The 16,827-nt window shown below is 45.7% G+C and overlaps 1 protein-coding gene across 3 annotated transcripts in view; it reads right to left on the bottom strand.

The window, feature by feature from the left end:
• Positions 1 to 280: 280 nt before the first annotated feature.
• sema6b (semaphorin 6B) overlaps positions 281 to 16,827 on the bottom strand; it is a 106,953-nt gene continuing 90,406 nt past the window's right edge. For all 3 annotated transcript variants that reach the window (XM_062959217.1, XM_062959219.1, XM_062959218.1), the window contains exons 6-17: positions 15,464 to 15,565; positions 15,148 to 15,238; positions 14,808 to 14,927; positions 14,531 to 14,619; positions 13,301 to 13,518; positions 12,647 to 12,778; positions 11,113 to 11,262; positions 7,973 to 8,167; positions 6,628 to 6,768; positions 6,461 to 6,538; positions 5,181 to 5,239; positions 281 to 3,914 (exon numbers count right to left, since the gene is read on the bottom strand). In XM_062959217.1, coding sequence (XP_062815287.1) covers positions 2,944 to 3,914; positions 5,181 to 5,239; positions 6,461 to 6,538; positions 6,628 to 6,768; positions 7,973 to 8,167; positions 11,113 to 11,262; positions 12,647 to 12,778; positions 13,301 to 13,518; positions 14,531 to 14,619; positions 14,808 to 14,927; positions 15,148 to 15,238; positions 15,464 to 15,565 — 2,346 coding nt within the window. In that variant the 3' untranslated portion in view covers positions 281 to 2,943. The remainder of the gene's footprint in view (positions 3,915 to 5,180; positions 5,240 to 6,460; positions 6,539 to 6,627; positions 6,769 to 7,972; positions 8,168 to 11,112; positions 11,263 to 12,646; positions 12,779 to 13,300; positions 13,519 to 14,530; positions 14,620 to 14,807; positions 14,928 to 15,147; positions 15,239 to 15,463; positions 15,566 to 16,827) is intronic.

The raw sequence follows: 16,827 nt of genomic DNA on the forward strand, positions 1-16,827 counted from the left end.
TGGCAGTGGGCTGGACTGGATGGCCAGTGGGGCCTCAACCCTATGAATCAATCAATCAATCAATAAATCGGATCTTATATGCCAGTAGGCTGGACTGACTGGCCATCGGAGTCTCAACCCTATCAGTCAATCGATTGATCAATAAATCAGTTCTTACATGGCAGTGGGCTGGATTGGTTGGCCATGGGAGTCTCAACCCCATGAGTCAATCAATCGATCGATCGATCAATCAAGGAAGATGGGAAAAGCAGCAGAGGGAGAGAAATAAATAAGCCGCCCATTCGTTGTAAACAAAGGTTTATTGGAAGGGAGATAATCTTTGTTTTCTCCAGATTGATACAGAGAGGTTTCGTACTGCTGTCGCATGCAGGAGAGACGCGCATATTTAAAAGATGAGGAGCCCCGGGGGGTCTTTTTGGGGGTCGCACAGGTCGCGGACGTCGCACCCGCCCGGCTCCTGACCCCCATGCTTCCCGCACCCTATTTACAGTGTGCTTATTTTGGTCCCCACCCCCCTTTTGACGGGGGAGAAAGGGGATAGTTTTTTGGAGGGGAGAATCTGAATCGATGACAGACCTCCTTTCGCAATTTCCCTGGTGAGCAGACGCTTCCGATTATAATCTCCTCCCCTAAGTGCATTTATGGGGCAACACACATCCGTCAAATCTCTCTCTCTCTCTCGGCCCCCCACAAGCAGAACAACACAAAAGACCCCCGGATCAGATCAATTCCCAATACATCGGATACGGAACATTTCAGGGTGAGAAATCTCACTCGAAAGGGAAAGAAATTAGTATGGGACGGAAGAAGGATTCGTTTCCCCCCCCTTTCACAGTTCCGGGAAACCGGATCCAGACAAAACAAAGGGGGAAACAGGGAAAGAAAGAGGTTGGCCGGTAGCAAATCTGTCGTTTTTCGGCACCAGAGTTGTAGAACTTCTTTCGCAATTTCCCTCCCGATTTGATGCCATACCTCCTTCCGCAATTTTCCTGGTGAGCAAACGCTTCCAATTACAATCTCCTGCTTGCCCTCCTCTTTTTTGTGGTGTTGCACACCAGATTTGTAGAACTTCTTTCGCAATTTCCCTCCCTAATTGATGCCGTACCTCCTTCCGCAATTTCCCTCCCGAGCCGATGACGTACCTCCTTATGCAATTTCCCTGGTGAGCAGATGTGTCCAATTATAATCTCTTCCCACCCTCCTTTTTGCGGTGTCGCACACCAGAGTTGTAGAACTCTTTTTGCAATTTCCCTCCCAAGTTGATGCAATACCTCCTTCCACAATTTCCTTCCGGAGTCGATGACGTACCTCCTTCCACAATTTCCCTGGTGAGCAGATGCTTCTGTTTATAATATCTCCCTGCCCTACTCTTTTTGCGGCATCGCACACCAGAGTTGTAGCACTCCTTTTGCAATTTCCCTCCCAAGTCGATGACGTACCTCCTTCCACAATTTCCCTGGTGAGCAGATGCTTCTGTTTATAATATCTCCCTGCCCTACTCTTTTTGCGGCATCGCACACCAGAGTTGTAGCACTCCTTTTGCAATTTCCCTCCCAAGTTGATGCCGTACCTCCTTCTGCAACTTCACTGGTGAGCAAACACTGATTATAATCTCCTCCCCGCCCTCATTTTTGCGGCATCGCACACCAGAGTTGTAGAACTCTTTTTGCAATTTACCTCCCGAGCTGATGACATACCTCTGATGAAATTCTGCAATTTCCCTCCTGAGCCGATGCTTCCAGTTATAATCTCCCCACCCTTCTCTTTTTTGCAGTGTCGCACACCAGAGTTGTAGAACTCTTTTTGAAATTTCCCTCCCAAGTTGATGCCATACCTCCTTTCGCAATTTCCCTCCTGAGCTGATGCCGTACCTCCTTCCGCAATTTCCCTGGTGAGCAGACACTTTCAATTATAATCTCTTCCCCACCCTCCTTTTTTGCGGCATCGCACACCAGAGGTGTAGAACTCCTTTCGCAATTTCCCTCCCAAGTTGATGCCATATCTCCTCCCGCAACTCCCCTGGTGAGCAGAGGCTTCTGATTATAATCTCCTCCCCGCCCTCCTCTTTTTTGCGGCATCGCACACCAGCGTTGTAGAACTCTTTTTTGCAATTTCCCTCCCGAGCTGATGACATACCTCCTTCCGCAATTTCCCTGGTGAGCAGATGCTTCTGGTTATAATCTCCCCACCTTTCCCTTTTTTGCAGTGTCACACACTAGAGTTGTAGAACTTCATTCGCAATTTCCCTCCCAAGTTGATGCTGTACCTCCTTCCGCAATTTCCCTGGTGAGCAGACACTTCTGATTATAATTTCCTCCCGCCTTTTTTTTTTGTGGCGTTGCACACCAGAGTTGTAGAACTTCTTTCGCCATTTCCTTCCCAAGTTGATGCCATACCTCCTTCCGCAATTTCCCTCCCGAGCCGATGATGTACCTCCTTCCGCAACTCCCCTGATGAGCACACGTTTCTGATTATAATCTCCTCCCCACCCTCCTCTGTCCCATAGTGGTAGAAGAGCCAGAGCGGATGGGGCAACGTCCAAGAATGATCTGCACATCTATTCGCTCGCCCGCCGGCCGTGTGTCCGCAAGTGCCATGAAAAGAAAAGTCCAACGAGGAAGCGCCAGGATGAAAATCCCCCCCAAACTTACACACACACACTCACGCTCACACACGAGAGAGAGAACAGACTCCCCCATTGCTTTTGTTTATGTTCTTTTGTCGCTTCGAACGAAGCTTCCGGGATGATCGGGATGTTCGCCGCTCTCCTTTAAGGGCGAGCACAGGTCCGACTCCCTCTCTGTCCCTCCCCGCGTAGGAACCAGGGTCCTTCCGTGGTCATGTTGTTCCCCCCGCTTTGCCACGAAACCCCGCCGCCTGCCTCGTGGTGAAGAGGGAGGCCACCAAGCCGAGCTACGCCCCCCCACCCGGGGGCAGGCCACCCTATTTGACGGAGGAGGCAGTCCGCTCTACGCCGCCGTATTTCAGCAAGTGGCTCAAGTCCGTGAGGGTGTGGTGAGGCCCCAGTGTGGGTGCCCGCGGGTGCTGTGGATGCGCCCGTCCCCCGCTGTTGAACGTGTGGTTCCGCTTCAGGTGTGCGACGTTGTCGCCGTTCGAGTTCGGCTTGTCGGGGTCCCACGGGGCTGAGTCCCCCGTCTCCCCGCTGGGGGCCGAGACCACCCGCCGCCGGTCGGGGCTGTCGTGGGGCGTGATGGGCATCTCGCCGCCGCCGTAAGAGCTCCGAGCCCCACAGGGCCGATGCAAGGGGGGCTGTGGCGACGGGACCCCGCGGGGCCGCTCCTTGCCGCTGCCGAGGCTCCCGCTGCCGATCGGCAGGTAGCGCATATCCACCGCCTCGCCCTCCAGTTCTTGGTCCATCAACATGGAGTGGCACGAGATGGGCAACACGCGCCCAGCGGTGATGTGGTGGGGGGCCGCGGGGCTGTGGCCGGTGTGGAGGAGGATCACCGACGAGGGCGGGTCGCCGCCTCGCAGGGAGGCGTTGATGAGATTGTGGCTGTACTCCCAGGTGCACGGCTTCGGGCACCGCTTCTGCTGCAACGGGGTCTGCTCCGGCGTGGGCAACACCCCCGAATCCAAGTCGTGCTGGCTGACCTTGATGAGGCCCTTGGGCCAGCCGTTCTGCATCAGCGGCGCCAAAAGGTTCTCCGGCTGGCCGCGGGAGCGCCGCTCGCCCATCCGGCTGACGCTGACCACCGACTCGCTGTGGGACAGAATGTTCTCCTTGTCCTTGCGGCGGGCCAGCTCCTTCCGGTCACGGTGGCCGATGAACCAGCACACGCTGAAGCCCGAGATCACGGCGCCGATCACGAAGGCGGCCACGGAGGAGATCACCAAGAGGTTGACCGACACCAGGCCGTCCGGCTCGTCCACAAAGCTTTCCGTCACCAGACCTGGATGGTGGAAAGCAAGGGGGTCAACACTGAGAGATTGCATTTATTTATTTATTTACAGTATAAATATAAATGAAGTCGACTGAATTGCACTTGGTGGTTGATTGATATTATTACTGTTGTATTAACTCTTGCTTTATTGTCTTACTATGTTTTATTTTTATTTTTATTGTATATTGTTCAATGTATTTATGCTGTTGTTTTTGTAAATTCTGCTAGTCGGGCCTTGCCCCATGTGAACCGCCCCGAGTCCCCGTGGGGAGATGGTGGCGGGGTATAAATAAAGTTATTATTATTATTATTATTATTTCAGTATTTATATTCCACCCTTCTCACCCCGAAGGGGACTCAGGGCGGATCACATTACACATTCAATGCCTTAACATAGAACAAGAACAGAGACAAACGCAGGCTCCGAGTTGGCCTCGAACTCATGACCTCTTGGTCAGAGTGATTTGTTGCAGCTGGCTGCTCACCAGCCTGCGCCACAGCCTGGGCCATTTATTATTATTATTTATTATTTACAACATTTATACCCTGCCCTTCTCACCCGAGGGGACTCAGGGCGGCTTACAAAAATTGGCAAAATTTAATGCCCAAAATTAGCTGTTGTGACTCAAAATTTAATGCCTATTTAGCTGCTGTGACTCGGCAACAACATAGCCTGCAGACCCAGAGTGAAGATGAAGAAGGGGATTCTGGGTTTGAGATGCAAGAGGCAGATGATGGGATGCAGGATGAATTTCAGGATGATGGCATGGGAATGGGAATTATACAGGCTGATTCAGAAGCTCAAGAAATGCAACTTGTGGGTGAACTCTTGAACCAGCCTGTTCCTGGATAACAGCCAGGATGACATTCCCATGGGAAATAATGAGCCGGAGATGTCTCAGGCCCCAGCTTAGGTGTGAGATAATGAGGTGGCTGGCCTTGAAGGCCTTGGAGGAGAGCCATTACTATCTAGAGCAGATCGTTTGCAATGGAAAGGAGTGTCTCAGCCTTGTCGTAGTTTGAGATTGGCTGGAAAGCGGGAGGCCTCTGAAGGAAAGAGAAATGCATTTTTGGGTTGCTTTTAAAGCTGTGTGTTTAGAGACAGATCTTTGTCAAAGCAAATTCTCGCTTCATCAGAGTGGATGTCCATGCTTCCCTGCCTTAGAGATTCCCCTGTTCCTGGATCTTTTTAATCTATGGACCTTTGTTCTTTTGGATTTACGGACTCTTGTTTTGCCTATGGACTATTGGATTTACTGACTCAACATTGCATACCTTCGCAGTCTCCGAGGTGCGAGGTCCTTCCTCCGCGAATGTCTTGCTCAAACGCCGACCTGCGAACAAGAAGGAGAAAGTTGCTGTGTGCAGAACTACATCTCCCAAAATGCCATTGCATTGAGCCAGTGGTGGTGTCGAGCGGCATTAATTTCTTGGTGGAGACACACCACATTCTGCCACCAATTTGTAAAGAACGACTAAGGCTCTTTCAGGCAGGGGGGAATCTTTTTATCCCACCACTGCTACCAATTTGCAACGTGGCGGCACCAATCGGCAAGGAGGTGCCTCCAATTTCAGCAATGCGCGACCACCAAAGACTCAGGGAGGAGACCTTTTACTTTTTTTCCCCTTCTTCACTTTAGATGGTAGCGTAACTTAGTTTAGAATATATGCGACAGAGGCTTGGAGGTTGAAAGAACAATAACAAGTTTATTCAGGCACAGAGCTTAGTGGTTTCAATGTTGTTTCTCACTTAGAGGTACACTTTCTTCAACAGTTGCAACAATAACATATGATGAATCCACTATCAAAAGACTTTCTCCTTTCCTTGAGCAGTTTAAATCTTTTCCTAATCGTTAAACTGATGCTATTAACTGAACACTTTGGATCTAACTGGAATTGCTTCCTTTTACCACTCAGATTCTACCAATAAACCCAAACAAGTCACTTGACTTGCTTAATATGACACACTAGAAATCTGAGCTTCCCTGGTTTCCCTAACATGGAACCAGTCTCTTCCCTGTGACTCTCAGATCACAGACTGAGTTTCTTTTCAAATTCTGCTCTCTTTTCTGCTAAATGGCAGTTGGCTCCGCCTACATCTCCATGGCAACCAGCTTCAGAACGCTGAGATGGCTACTCCCTTCATGCAATAACTGTAATACTTACCCTTGCAAAACAAATACACACAATTTAACATATCATCTGTAAACAAAAATTCATACTTCAGTATCTTCCCAACCCATAAAGATTATTTTTGACTTTTCTACAAGCCAGAATAGTCAAAAAATAATATGAGTTGCATCTATATAACATGTCTATACATTTTAGCATACAGTTATAACGTTATTACCATTCAACATACACTACTTTTGCAGGAACTGAAGGGAGCTGAAGGCAAATGAGGGAGGAGAAAGGGAACTGGGATGCTCTAAAAACAGTTGAGTAAAGTGGGACGGCAGAGGAGTAATGGGATTTTTTTCCCCGCAAGAAGAGGGATGGAAAATCAGAGGAAAATGAATGTGAGAATTTAGGATCATATAATTGTTGTGACGTACCTGGGGTTGCGTTCGAGGAAAATACAAGTCCCTTCCGGCGTCCAACCACAGTAGGGGTCGCGGCTGCCCAGACAGTTCCTGAAACAAAACAAAACAATGTAGGAAACTGACTTTTTTTTGTGCGAGAGTTACTTTTCTGTGCCGGGGATTTTCCGAAAGGGACTCACTTCATGCAGCCCGAGTGCTGGTGGCACCTGGCCACGGGGGCCCGGACCACGCAGGAAGGGAAGGCCAGGAGCAGAGAGGCCGAGGCCTTGTCCAGCTCCACAGCCAGCAGGCGCCGCTCGTACCCGCCGTCCTTGCCGCACCTGCCAGACGAGAGCCAGACGGAAAGGTCAGCAAAGGTTGGGGAGAAGGTCTGGGAACTGCAAACTGGATGACCATCTGTTGGGAGGGATTGGATGGTGCCTTCCTTAGTGGCGGAAGGGGGTCAGATTGGATGGCCATCTGTTGGAAGTGGCAGAAGGGGGTCGGACTGGATCTGTCGGGAGGGATTGAATGGTGCCTTAGTGATAGAAGGGTTTGAACTGCATGGCCATCTGTCAGGAGGGATTGGATGGTGCCTTAGTGGCAGAAGGGGTCGTACTGCATGGCCATCTGTCAGGAGGGATTGGATGGTGCCTTCCTTACTGCATGGTCATCTGTTGGGAGGGATTGGATGGTGCCTTCCTTACTGCATGGCCATCTGTCAGGAGGGATTGGATGGTGCCTTCCTTACTGCATGGCCATCTGTCAGGAGGGATTGGATGGTGCCTTCCTTACTGCATGGCCATCTGTCGGGAGGGATTGGATGGTGCCTTCCTTACTGCATGGCCATCTGTCAGGAGGGATTGGATGGTGCCTTCCTTACTGCATGGCCATCTGTCAGGAGGGATTGGATGGTGCCTTCCTTACTGCATGGCCATCTGTCGGGAGGGATTGGATGGTGCCTTCCTTACTGCATGGCCATCTGTCAGGAGGGATTGGATGGTGCCTTCCTTACTGCATGGCCATCTGTTGGGAGGGATTGGATGGTGCCTTCCTTACTGCATGGCCATCTGTCAGGAGGGATTGGATGGTGCCTTCCTTACTGCATGGCCATCTGTTGGGAGGGATTGGATGGTGCCTTCCTTACTGCATGGCCATCTGTTGGGAGGGATTGGATGGTGCCTTCTTTACTGCATGGCCATCTGTCAGGAGGGATTGGATGGTGCCTTAGTAGCAGAAGGGTTTGGACTGGATGTCCATCTGTTGGGAAGGATTGGATGGTGCCTTCCTTACTGCATGGCCATTTGTCGGGAGGGATTGTATAGTGCCTTAGTGGTAGAAAGGTTTGGACTGCATGGCCATCTGTCGGGAGGGATTGGATGGTGCCTTAGTGGCACAAGAGTTTGGACTGGATGTCCATCTGTCGGGAGGGATTGGATGGTGCCTTAGTGGCACAAGAGTTTGGACTGGATGTCCATCTGTCGGGAGGGATTGGACGATGCCTTCTTGCCTGGATGTTGCCAACTCCCTCCTCTCTCCACTCACCGCTCGCTCGGGTACGTCTCGAACTCCTCCAGCAACACGCTGTGGCTTCCGGCCTTTGCTGCGACCGAGCCGAGACTCAGGTTGGTGCGGACGAGGAACTTGAGGACGGTGCCCGCGTCGGAGGCCAGGAAGACCACGGTGTGGTTCCGGCCGGGTCCGGCGGCCGGGTCGACCACGATCTTCCGGAGCTGATACCTGGGAAACAAGAAAAGACCAAAATGACCCTGTCAACACAAAACCCATTCCGGGAGGGCAGCGAATCCACTCCGTGTTTTCCTTCCAACCCCAGATATTGATTTACGATGATTATGAATCTATCTATATATATAAAAAGGTAATGTGCGTTTTCCCCATGGAGTAAACAACAAAACCACAGAACCAAATTGCACCAAATTTGGCCACAAAAGACATAGTCATCCAATCTATGTCTTTCAATAAAAAAACCTAGAAAAATAAAGTCCAAATAACAGAAAAACCCCAAGTGCTAAATTCATAAATACAGTAATTACTATATAGCATTACTGTGTACTGAACTACTTTTTCTGACAAATTTGTTGTCTAACATGATGTTTTGGTGCTTAATTTGTAAAATCATAACTTAATTTGATGTTTAATAGGGTTATCCTTAATTCCTCATTATCCAACATATTCGCTTATCCAACGTTCTGCCGGCCCGTTTATGTTGGACAAGTGAGACTCTACTGTACTGTATTTACAAATTTACCACTAAAATATCACAATGAATTCAAAACACTGACTACAAAAACATTGATTATGAAAAGACAGACTGCGTTGGATAATCCAGAACATTGTATAAGCGAATGTTGGATAAGTGAGATTCTTCTTTAATATGAAATAATTACTGGGATAGAATAATGCAGAACAATATAATCTCTAAAACCAGGACAGTAAATAAACAGGGGAATTCCACACAGGAAACAATCGGGGCCAGCTAACACCTCCCAACAAAGTATTCCCATCATCAAAGTCTGGCAAATCCTGTTTTCTCAGGGCCACAGACAGTAGAAGCACATAAAATATCGCAAACAACACCACTCTGAAAACAAGGGAATTCCAGACAGGAAACAATCAGGGCCAGCTAACACCTCCCAACAAAAAATTCACTCAGGGAGGAAACAGCCAGGCTTTAAAGCTGCAAGGCCATTACATCCTAATCATTTTTCCTAATTGCAGCATTCATACTTGCCTCCAACAAACAAAAAAACCAATCAGAAATATTGTATATTCACAACCTTTAGGAAATAATATCCCCTGATGGCGCAGCGTGTTAAAGCGCTGAGCTGCTGAACTTCTGGACCGAAAGGCCGCAGGTTTGAATTGGGGATCAGAGTGAGCCCTCACTGTTAGCCCCAGCTTCTGCCAACCCAGAAGTTCGAAAACATGCAAATGTGAGTGCATCAATAGGTACTGCTCTGGCGGGAAGGTAACGCCGCTCCATGTAGTCATCCCACATGACTTTGGAGGAGTCTACGGACAACGCCGGCTCTTCGGCTTAGAAATGGAGATGAGCACCAACCCCCAGAGTAAGACACGACTGGACTTAATGTCTGGGGAAAACCTTTACCCTTGACCTTAACTACCACCAATTCCTCAAGACTTCATTTCCCAGACCACCATTCTTCGCCACAGCGACGCGTGGCCGGGCACAGCTAGTATATAATATATTATTATTATACATTTATATATATATTATAATATGTATAATATATTATATTATCGAATAATATAATTGTTGCAATTAATATTATTTAGTTCCCTCGAGGTAGGTAAAGGTTATCTATCTATCTATCTATCTATCTATCTATCTATCTATAATATGTATAATATAATAATAATATTATATTAAGATATAATTGTTGTAATTAATATTATTTAGTCCCCTTTAGGTAGGTAAAAGTTATATATTATATATAACATAATAATATTGTTGTAATTAATATTAGTTTCCTCTAGGTAGGTATAAGTTATATATATATATATATATATATATATATATATATATATATAAAATACAATATAATCATCATCATTATCATCATCATCCGAAAATACATCACACAGTCCTAGACAATTGGGAAGTTTTCAACTTGTGATTTTGTGATGTCTATCTTGTTTGCTGTGTCATAATAAAATAATAATATATTTTATTATATATTATATTATATAATAATATAATTGTTGTAATTAATATTATTTAGTTTCCTCTAGGTAGGTGTGTGTGTGTGTAATATAATAATATAATTGTTGTAATTATTATATCATATTTTTATATTTATTATAATAATATATTTATTATTAATATATTGTTATTACGGGATAATATAACTTATAATAATATAATAATATAACATATAATAATACTTTACTCATTCTCTCTCTCTCTCTCTCTCTCTTTCTCTATCTATCTATATATATTTATACTCGCAAATATACTGTTGCCCGGGTTATTTGAAAAAGTCAGTTGTGGGTGAACTACAACTCACATCATGCCAGGTCAACCCCGATAAACTCCATCACTCATTAAAGTTTGTTAAGTTGGGCAAGTTTGGTCTGGATGCATCGTGGGTGAGGTTCGGTGTGCTCTCTGGCTGTAGGGTAAACTACAACTCCCACTATAGTGAGTCAGTCCTCTCAAACCCCTCCAGTAGATTGAGTTAGCCTTGGGGGTTCTGTGCGCCAAGTTTGGTCCAGGTCCATGATCAGTGGAGGTCACAGTTTCCCTGGTTGTGGGTGAACTACAACTCCCAGAAAGGAAGCTCAGTTCCCTAACCCTAATCCAAACCCTTCGAGTCATCAAATTTAGTCCTATCAGGTCTGTGTGCCAAGTCTGGTCCAGATCCATCAGAGTTTGGGTTCACAGTGCTCTCTGGATGGAGGTGAACTACAACTCCCTCAAATCAAGATGAATTTCCCCCAAAGAATTCCAGTATTTTTTGCTTGTCATGCGAGCTCTGTGTGCCAAGTTTGGTCCAATTCCATCTTTGGTGGAGCTCAGAGTGCTCATGGATTGCAGGTGAACTATACATCCCAGTAGCTATAACTACAAAATGTCCAGGCCAATTCCCCTCCATTCAAATGTATGCGTAGTATCGGAGTGGCTTCTCCACCTCCTCGCTCACCGGGTTATGGTCCGGACGATCCAGGGTGCGTTGCCCAGAGACGGCACCGATTCGTCCATCAACGGGTGCGTCTTGACAAAGTTGAGGATCTCGTCCGGGAGGAAGCTGGAGGAGTTGTAGCGCATCCCCGGTGCCGTGCAACAGCCCGGTCTGGAAGGCAAGAAAAAGGCAGGGCATTGGACGGCGATTAAGAAGACGCCGAACTCCGTAGCAGATCTTTCACCATCCCTTGTTCATCGATAATAATAATAATAATAATAATAATAATAATAATAATAATAATAATAAAATAATGATATCCAATGAGACACAAATACACAGGCAAAGGCAAAGGCTTCTCCTTTCATTTCTGCAGGCAAACATTTAATGCCTTGTTACAGTGAAATACAATGAGACACAAACTCAGGCAAAGGCAAAGGCTTCTCCTTTCATTTTTGAAAGCAAACATTCAGTGCCTTGATATAATGAAATATGAGACATAAATACACAGACAAAGGTAGAGGCTTCTCCTTCAACTTCTGCAGGCAAACATTCAGTGCTTTGTTACAACGAAATACGAGACACAAATACACAGACAAAGGCTTCTCCTTCCACTTCCGCAGGCAAACATTTAATGCCTTGTTACAGTGAAATACAATGAGACAGAAACACAGGCAAAGACTTCCCCTTTCATTTCCGCAGGCAAACATTCAGTGCTTTGATATAATGAAATACAATGAGACACAAACACAGGCAAAGGCTTCTCCTTCCACTTCCGCACGCAAACATTCAATGCCTTGTTACAATGAAATACGAGACACAAACACACAGGCAAAGGCAAAGGCTTCTCCTTTCATTTCCACAGGCAAACATTCAATGCCTTGATATAATGAAATACAATGAGACACAAACCCAGGCAAAAGCAAAGGCTTCTCCTTTCATTTCCGCAGGCAAACATTCAATGCCTTGATATAATGAAATACAATGAGACACAAACACAGGCAAAGGCTTCTCCTTCCACTTCCGCAGGCAAACATTCAATGCCTTTGTTACAGTCAAATACAACGAGACACAAACTCAGGCAAAGGCAAAGTCTTCTCCTTTCATTTCCGCAGGCAAACATTCAATGCCTTGATATAATGAAATACAATAAAACACAAACACAGGCAAAGGCTTCTCCTTTCATTTCCGCAGGCAAACATTCAATGCCTTGATATAATGAAATACAATGAGACACAAATATTTGCCTGCAGAAATGAAAGGAGAAGCCTTTCCTTTGTCTGTGTATGTGAGTCTCATCGTATTGTAAGAAGGCACTGAATGTGTGCCTTTATCTGTTTATATGATAATCCACACAAAGTCCCCTCAGGGAGAAGGGCAGAATATTATTATTATTATTATTATTATTATTATTATTATTATTATTATTATTATTATTTGTCCCAAGATTCTATCTGTTGAGCCTTGTCGGCAAACATTAATCTGCATTAATTTGACGGTGTAGCTGCACACAGAGCAACAATCGGACGATCGAAAGCCCCTCTCTTTGGCTCACCGCGGTTTGGGTACCAGCTCCTCCGGCACTGGGGTCCAAATCGATTCGGGAGATTTCTGCTCCCGGAAACGGCCGTCGAAGGCAGAGGCGATTTGGGTCATGTCGAAGGCGCAGACCGCCGAGCCGGGAATGCTGCGGGAGAAGAGAAAGACGTTGCGACCGTTATTTGGATGTATTGCAGCCACTGCGGTCGGTGAGGAGCCAGAATGACTGAAATGAGACGGCATTGAGGCCACCGCGATCAGCGAGGAGCCAGAATGTCTGAAACGAGATGACATTGAAGCCACCGCGATCGGTGAGGAGCTAGAATGACCGAAACAAGACGGCATTGAAGCCACCACGATTGGCGAGGAGCCAGAATGACCGAAACAAGACGGCATTGAGGACACCACGATTGGCAAGGAGCCATAATGACCGAAACGAGACAGCATTGAGGCTGCAGCGATCGGCGAGTAGCCGGAATGACCGAAACAAGACGGCATTACGGCTACGGCGATCAGCGAGGAACCGGAATGACCTGCTCAGTTTTGGCAGTTTAATCGACTTTCCCCATGTTTTTATGATAGATCCCATTAGGAAACAACATTGATAACCCATGAACACAACAGTGTAATTGGACACAATGAAGCAACGGAGCTCTGAAGCCTCTCTGACCTGTTCGCCGGGGTGGAGAAGACTGCCAGGACCACAGGCCTCCCGTCAATCTCCAAGATGTCAGTGACCGACTGGATGACGTTGAAGTAGAAGTGGGAATCTCCCGGCACCGAGCAGTTGAGCCGGGCCTTGAGGAAGGAGGTCCACTGCTTCTCCAGCACCCGCTGCGAGCCGCCCATGTCGTTCTTGCACACTCGCGCCACCCGCGAGACCACCACCTGCGCGGGAAGAACAAGCAACACAAGGGAAAGGCTCACTCAAATTGCCTACGTTGGTGGTTTATTTCTGGGTTAGAGAGCCTGGCAGAAGAAGGCCCATGCAGTCTCTTCCAACTTTTATTATTATTATTATTATTATTATTATTATTATTATTATTATTAATAATAATAATAATAATAATTTATTATTATTATTATTATTATTATTAATAATAATAATAATAATAATAATAATAATAATAATATTGAGGGCGGGTGGCCATCTGTTGGAGGTGATTGTGTCTTTTCTGCATGGCAGAAGAGGGTTGGACTAGATGGTTCATGTAGTCTCTTGCAACACAATAATATCATCATCACCATCACCATCATATTAATATTATTGAGGCTGGATGGCCATCTGTTGGGGGTGATTTGATTATGCCTTTCCTGCATGGCAGAAGGGGATTGGACTAGATGGCCCATGTAATCTCTTGCAACTCAATATCATCATCATCATTATCATCATCATCATCATCACCACCACCATCACCATAATAGTGATGGCTCATGTAGTCTCTTGCAACACAATAATATCATCATCATCACCATCATATTAATATTATTGAGGCTGAATGCCCATCTGTTGGGGGTGATTTGACTGTGCCTTTCCTGCATGGCAGAAGGTGGTTGGACTAGATGGTTCATGTAGTTCTTGCCACTCAATAATATCATCATCATCATCATCATCACCATCATGGTGATTGCTCATGTAGTCTCTTGCAACCCAATAATATCATCACCATCATCATAACCATCACATTAATATTATTGAGGCTGGATGGCCATCTGTTGGGGGTGATTTGATTGTGCCTTTCCTGCATGGCAGAAGGTGGTTGGACTAGATGGTTCATGTAGTTCTTGCAATTCAATAATATCATCATCATCATCATATCATATTAATATTATTGAGGCTGGATGGCCATCTGTTGGGGGTGATTTGATTGTGCCTTTCCGGACCCCCGCCATTACCCACCTTCTCTAAGTAGTTAAACTCCATCGCGATCTCTCGGAAGAAGAAGTAGACGTGGCTCTTCCACTCCACAGCATGGACAAAGTAGGGTTCTGCATCGGGCCAAAAAACAATTATTATTATTATTATTATTATTATTATTATTATTATTATTATTATTATTATTATTATCCCATCAACTCTAGTTGTGATGTTCAAAGCATGAGGAAGATAGGAGATGTAGTGAACCGTAGTACATTCCCCTTTGTTTTAAAGTTTCCAAGCTGTGGATTGTGCGCACCTTTGAACCACTTGGAGTCGTGCTTGACGGTGCGCAGGGTCGGGCTGTCTCCCAGGCTGCGGTAAATCACGGCGTCGATGGCCAGGAAATCCGTCACGGTGGCCGTGAAGAGCATCCCGCCTGCCATGGAGAGAGAAGGAAGGAGAGAACAAGAAAGAAGGTGAATGATGGATGAGAAACCCTGATTAGCATTTAATGGCCTTGCCGTTTCAATGGCCTGGTTGCTGCTTTAGGGAAATCCTTTGTTGGTAGGTGTTAGTTGGCCTTGATTCTTTCATTCTTCCCTCTGGGATGCCTACAGACCCGATGCTTCCCGCCCGCCGACGGGTCTCCAACTGACCTGTAAAGAGGGCGACGTTGGCATGTTTGGGGTCGTAGGGGCACCGGGCCATGCCGCTGATGTTGTCCCCGATGAGTTCGAGGCCGTCCATCTGTCAGAAGGAGAAGCGAAGCGGGATATTATTATTATTATTATTATTATTGTTATTATGTCCATAGGATCCAAGAGTTGGAAGGGATCCCTATGGCCATCTAGTCCAACCCCCTTCTGCCAGGCAGGAAAAGTGCAGTCAAAGCCCTCCCGACAGATGGCCATCCAGCCTCTACTTATTATTAGTGCAGATGCACCCTAGAGTGTGCAAATCTGGGTTACTCACGCTGTAGTTGGCACAGATCGGGTTGAAAGCGTTGCTGCCGCAGACGAAGAGCATGTTGTCGTTGCGAAGGAGCAGGACCTTGATAAAATTCCGGCATTCTGCCTGAAGAGGAGAAACAGAAGCATGTGCAGAGGGGTTATAGACGTCTAATCTTAACTCTAAGACTAACCATAATTCTATCTCTAATCCTAACTCTATTGCGAACTCTAACTCTAACCCGAACTTTAATCTAACCCAAACCATAATGCGAACCATAACTCCATTGTTAACACGAATTCTAAACCTAATTCTAACCCTGATTCTAATCCTAACTCTTAGCCCAACTTTAATTCTGATTCTAACACAAATCTAACCCTGACTTTAGTTCTAACCCTAAATCTAATTCTAACTCTAACCCTAGCTAACTCTGATTCTAACCCTAAACATAACCCTGAGTAATTCTAACTCTAACCCTGATTCTAACCCTAATCCTAACTCTAACTCATACTGCAACCCTAACCCTGATTCTAATCCTAAATCTAACCCTAATTCTTATTCTAACTCTAACCCTAGTTAACCCTGATTCTAACCCTAATCATACTAACTTTAATTCTAACTCTAACACTAACTAACCCTGAATTCTAAACCTAATTCTAACCCTGATTCTAATCCTCTCTAATTCTGATTCTAACCCCAACTCTAATTCCAACTCTAACCCTGACTTTAATTCTAACCCTAAATCTAATTCTAACTCTGATCTAACCCTAGCTAACTCTGATTCTAAGTGCTTCAAGTGTTGGCCGTCTCAATGGGTGTCACAAGGTAATAATAATAATAATAATAATAATAATAATAATAATAATAATAATAATAATAATAGACTGCAATGGGTCTTAATATTCCAACACCAAATGATGCAATGCTGTGAGTTCAGATGACCAATGGGTGCTTCAAGTGTTGGCCGTCTCAATGTGTGTCACAAGGTAATAATAATAATAATAATGGACTGCAATGGGTCTTAATATTCCAACACCAATTGATGCTATGCTATTAGTTCAAATGACCAATGGATGCTTTAAGTGTTGGCCGTCTCAATGGGTGTCACAAAGTAATAATAATAATAATAATTGACTGCAATGGGTCTTAATATTCCAACACCAATTGATGCTATGCTGTTAGTTCAGATGACCAATGGGTGCTTCAAGTGTTGGCCGTCTCAATGGGTGTCACAAAGTAATAATAATAATAATAATTGACTGCAATGGGTCTTAATATTCCAACACCAATTGATGCTATGCTGTTAGTTCAGATGACCAATGGGTGCTTCAAGTGTTGGCCGTCTCAATGGGTGTCACAAAGTAATAATAATAATAATAATTGACTGC

Source organism: Anolis carolinensis, unplaced genomic scaffold, assembly GCF_035594765.1.
Source record: "Anolis carolinensis isolate JA03-04 unplaced genomic scaffold, rAnoCar3.1.pri scaffold_7, whole genome shotgun sequence".
Lineage (NCBI taxonomy): Eukaryota > Metazoa > Chordata > Lepidosauria > Squamata > Dactyloidae > Anolis > Anolis carolinensis.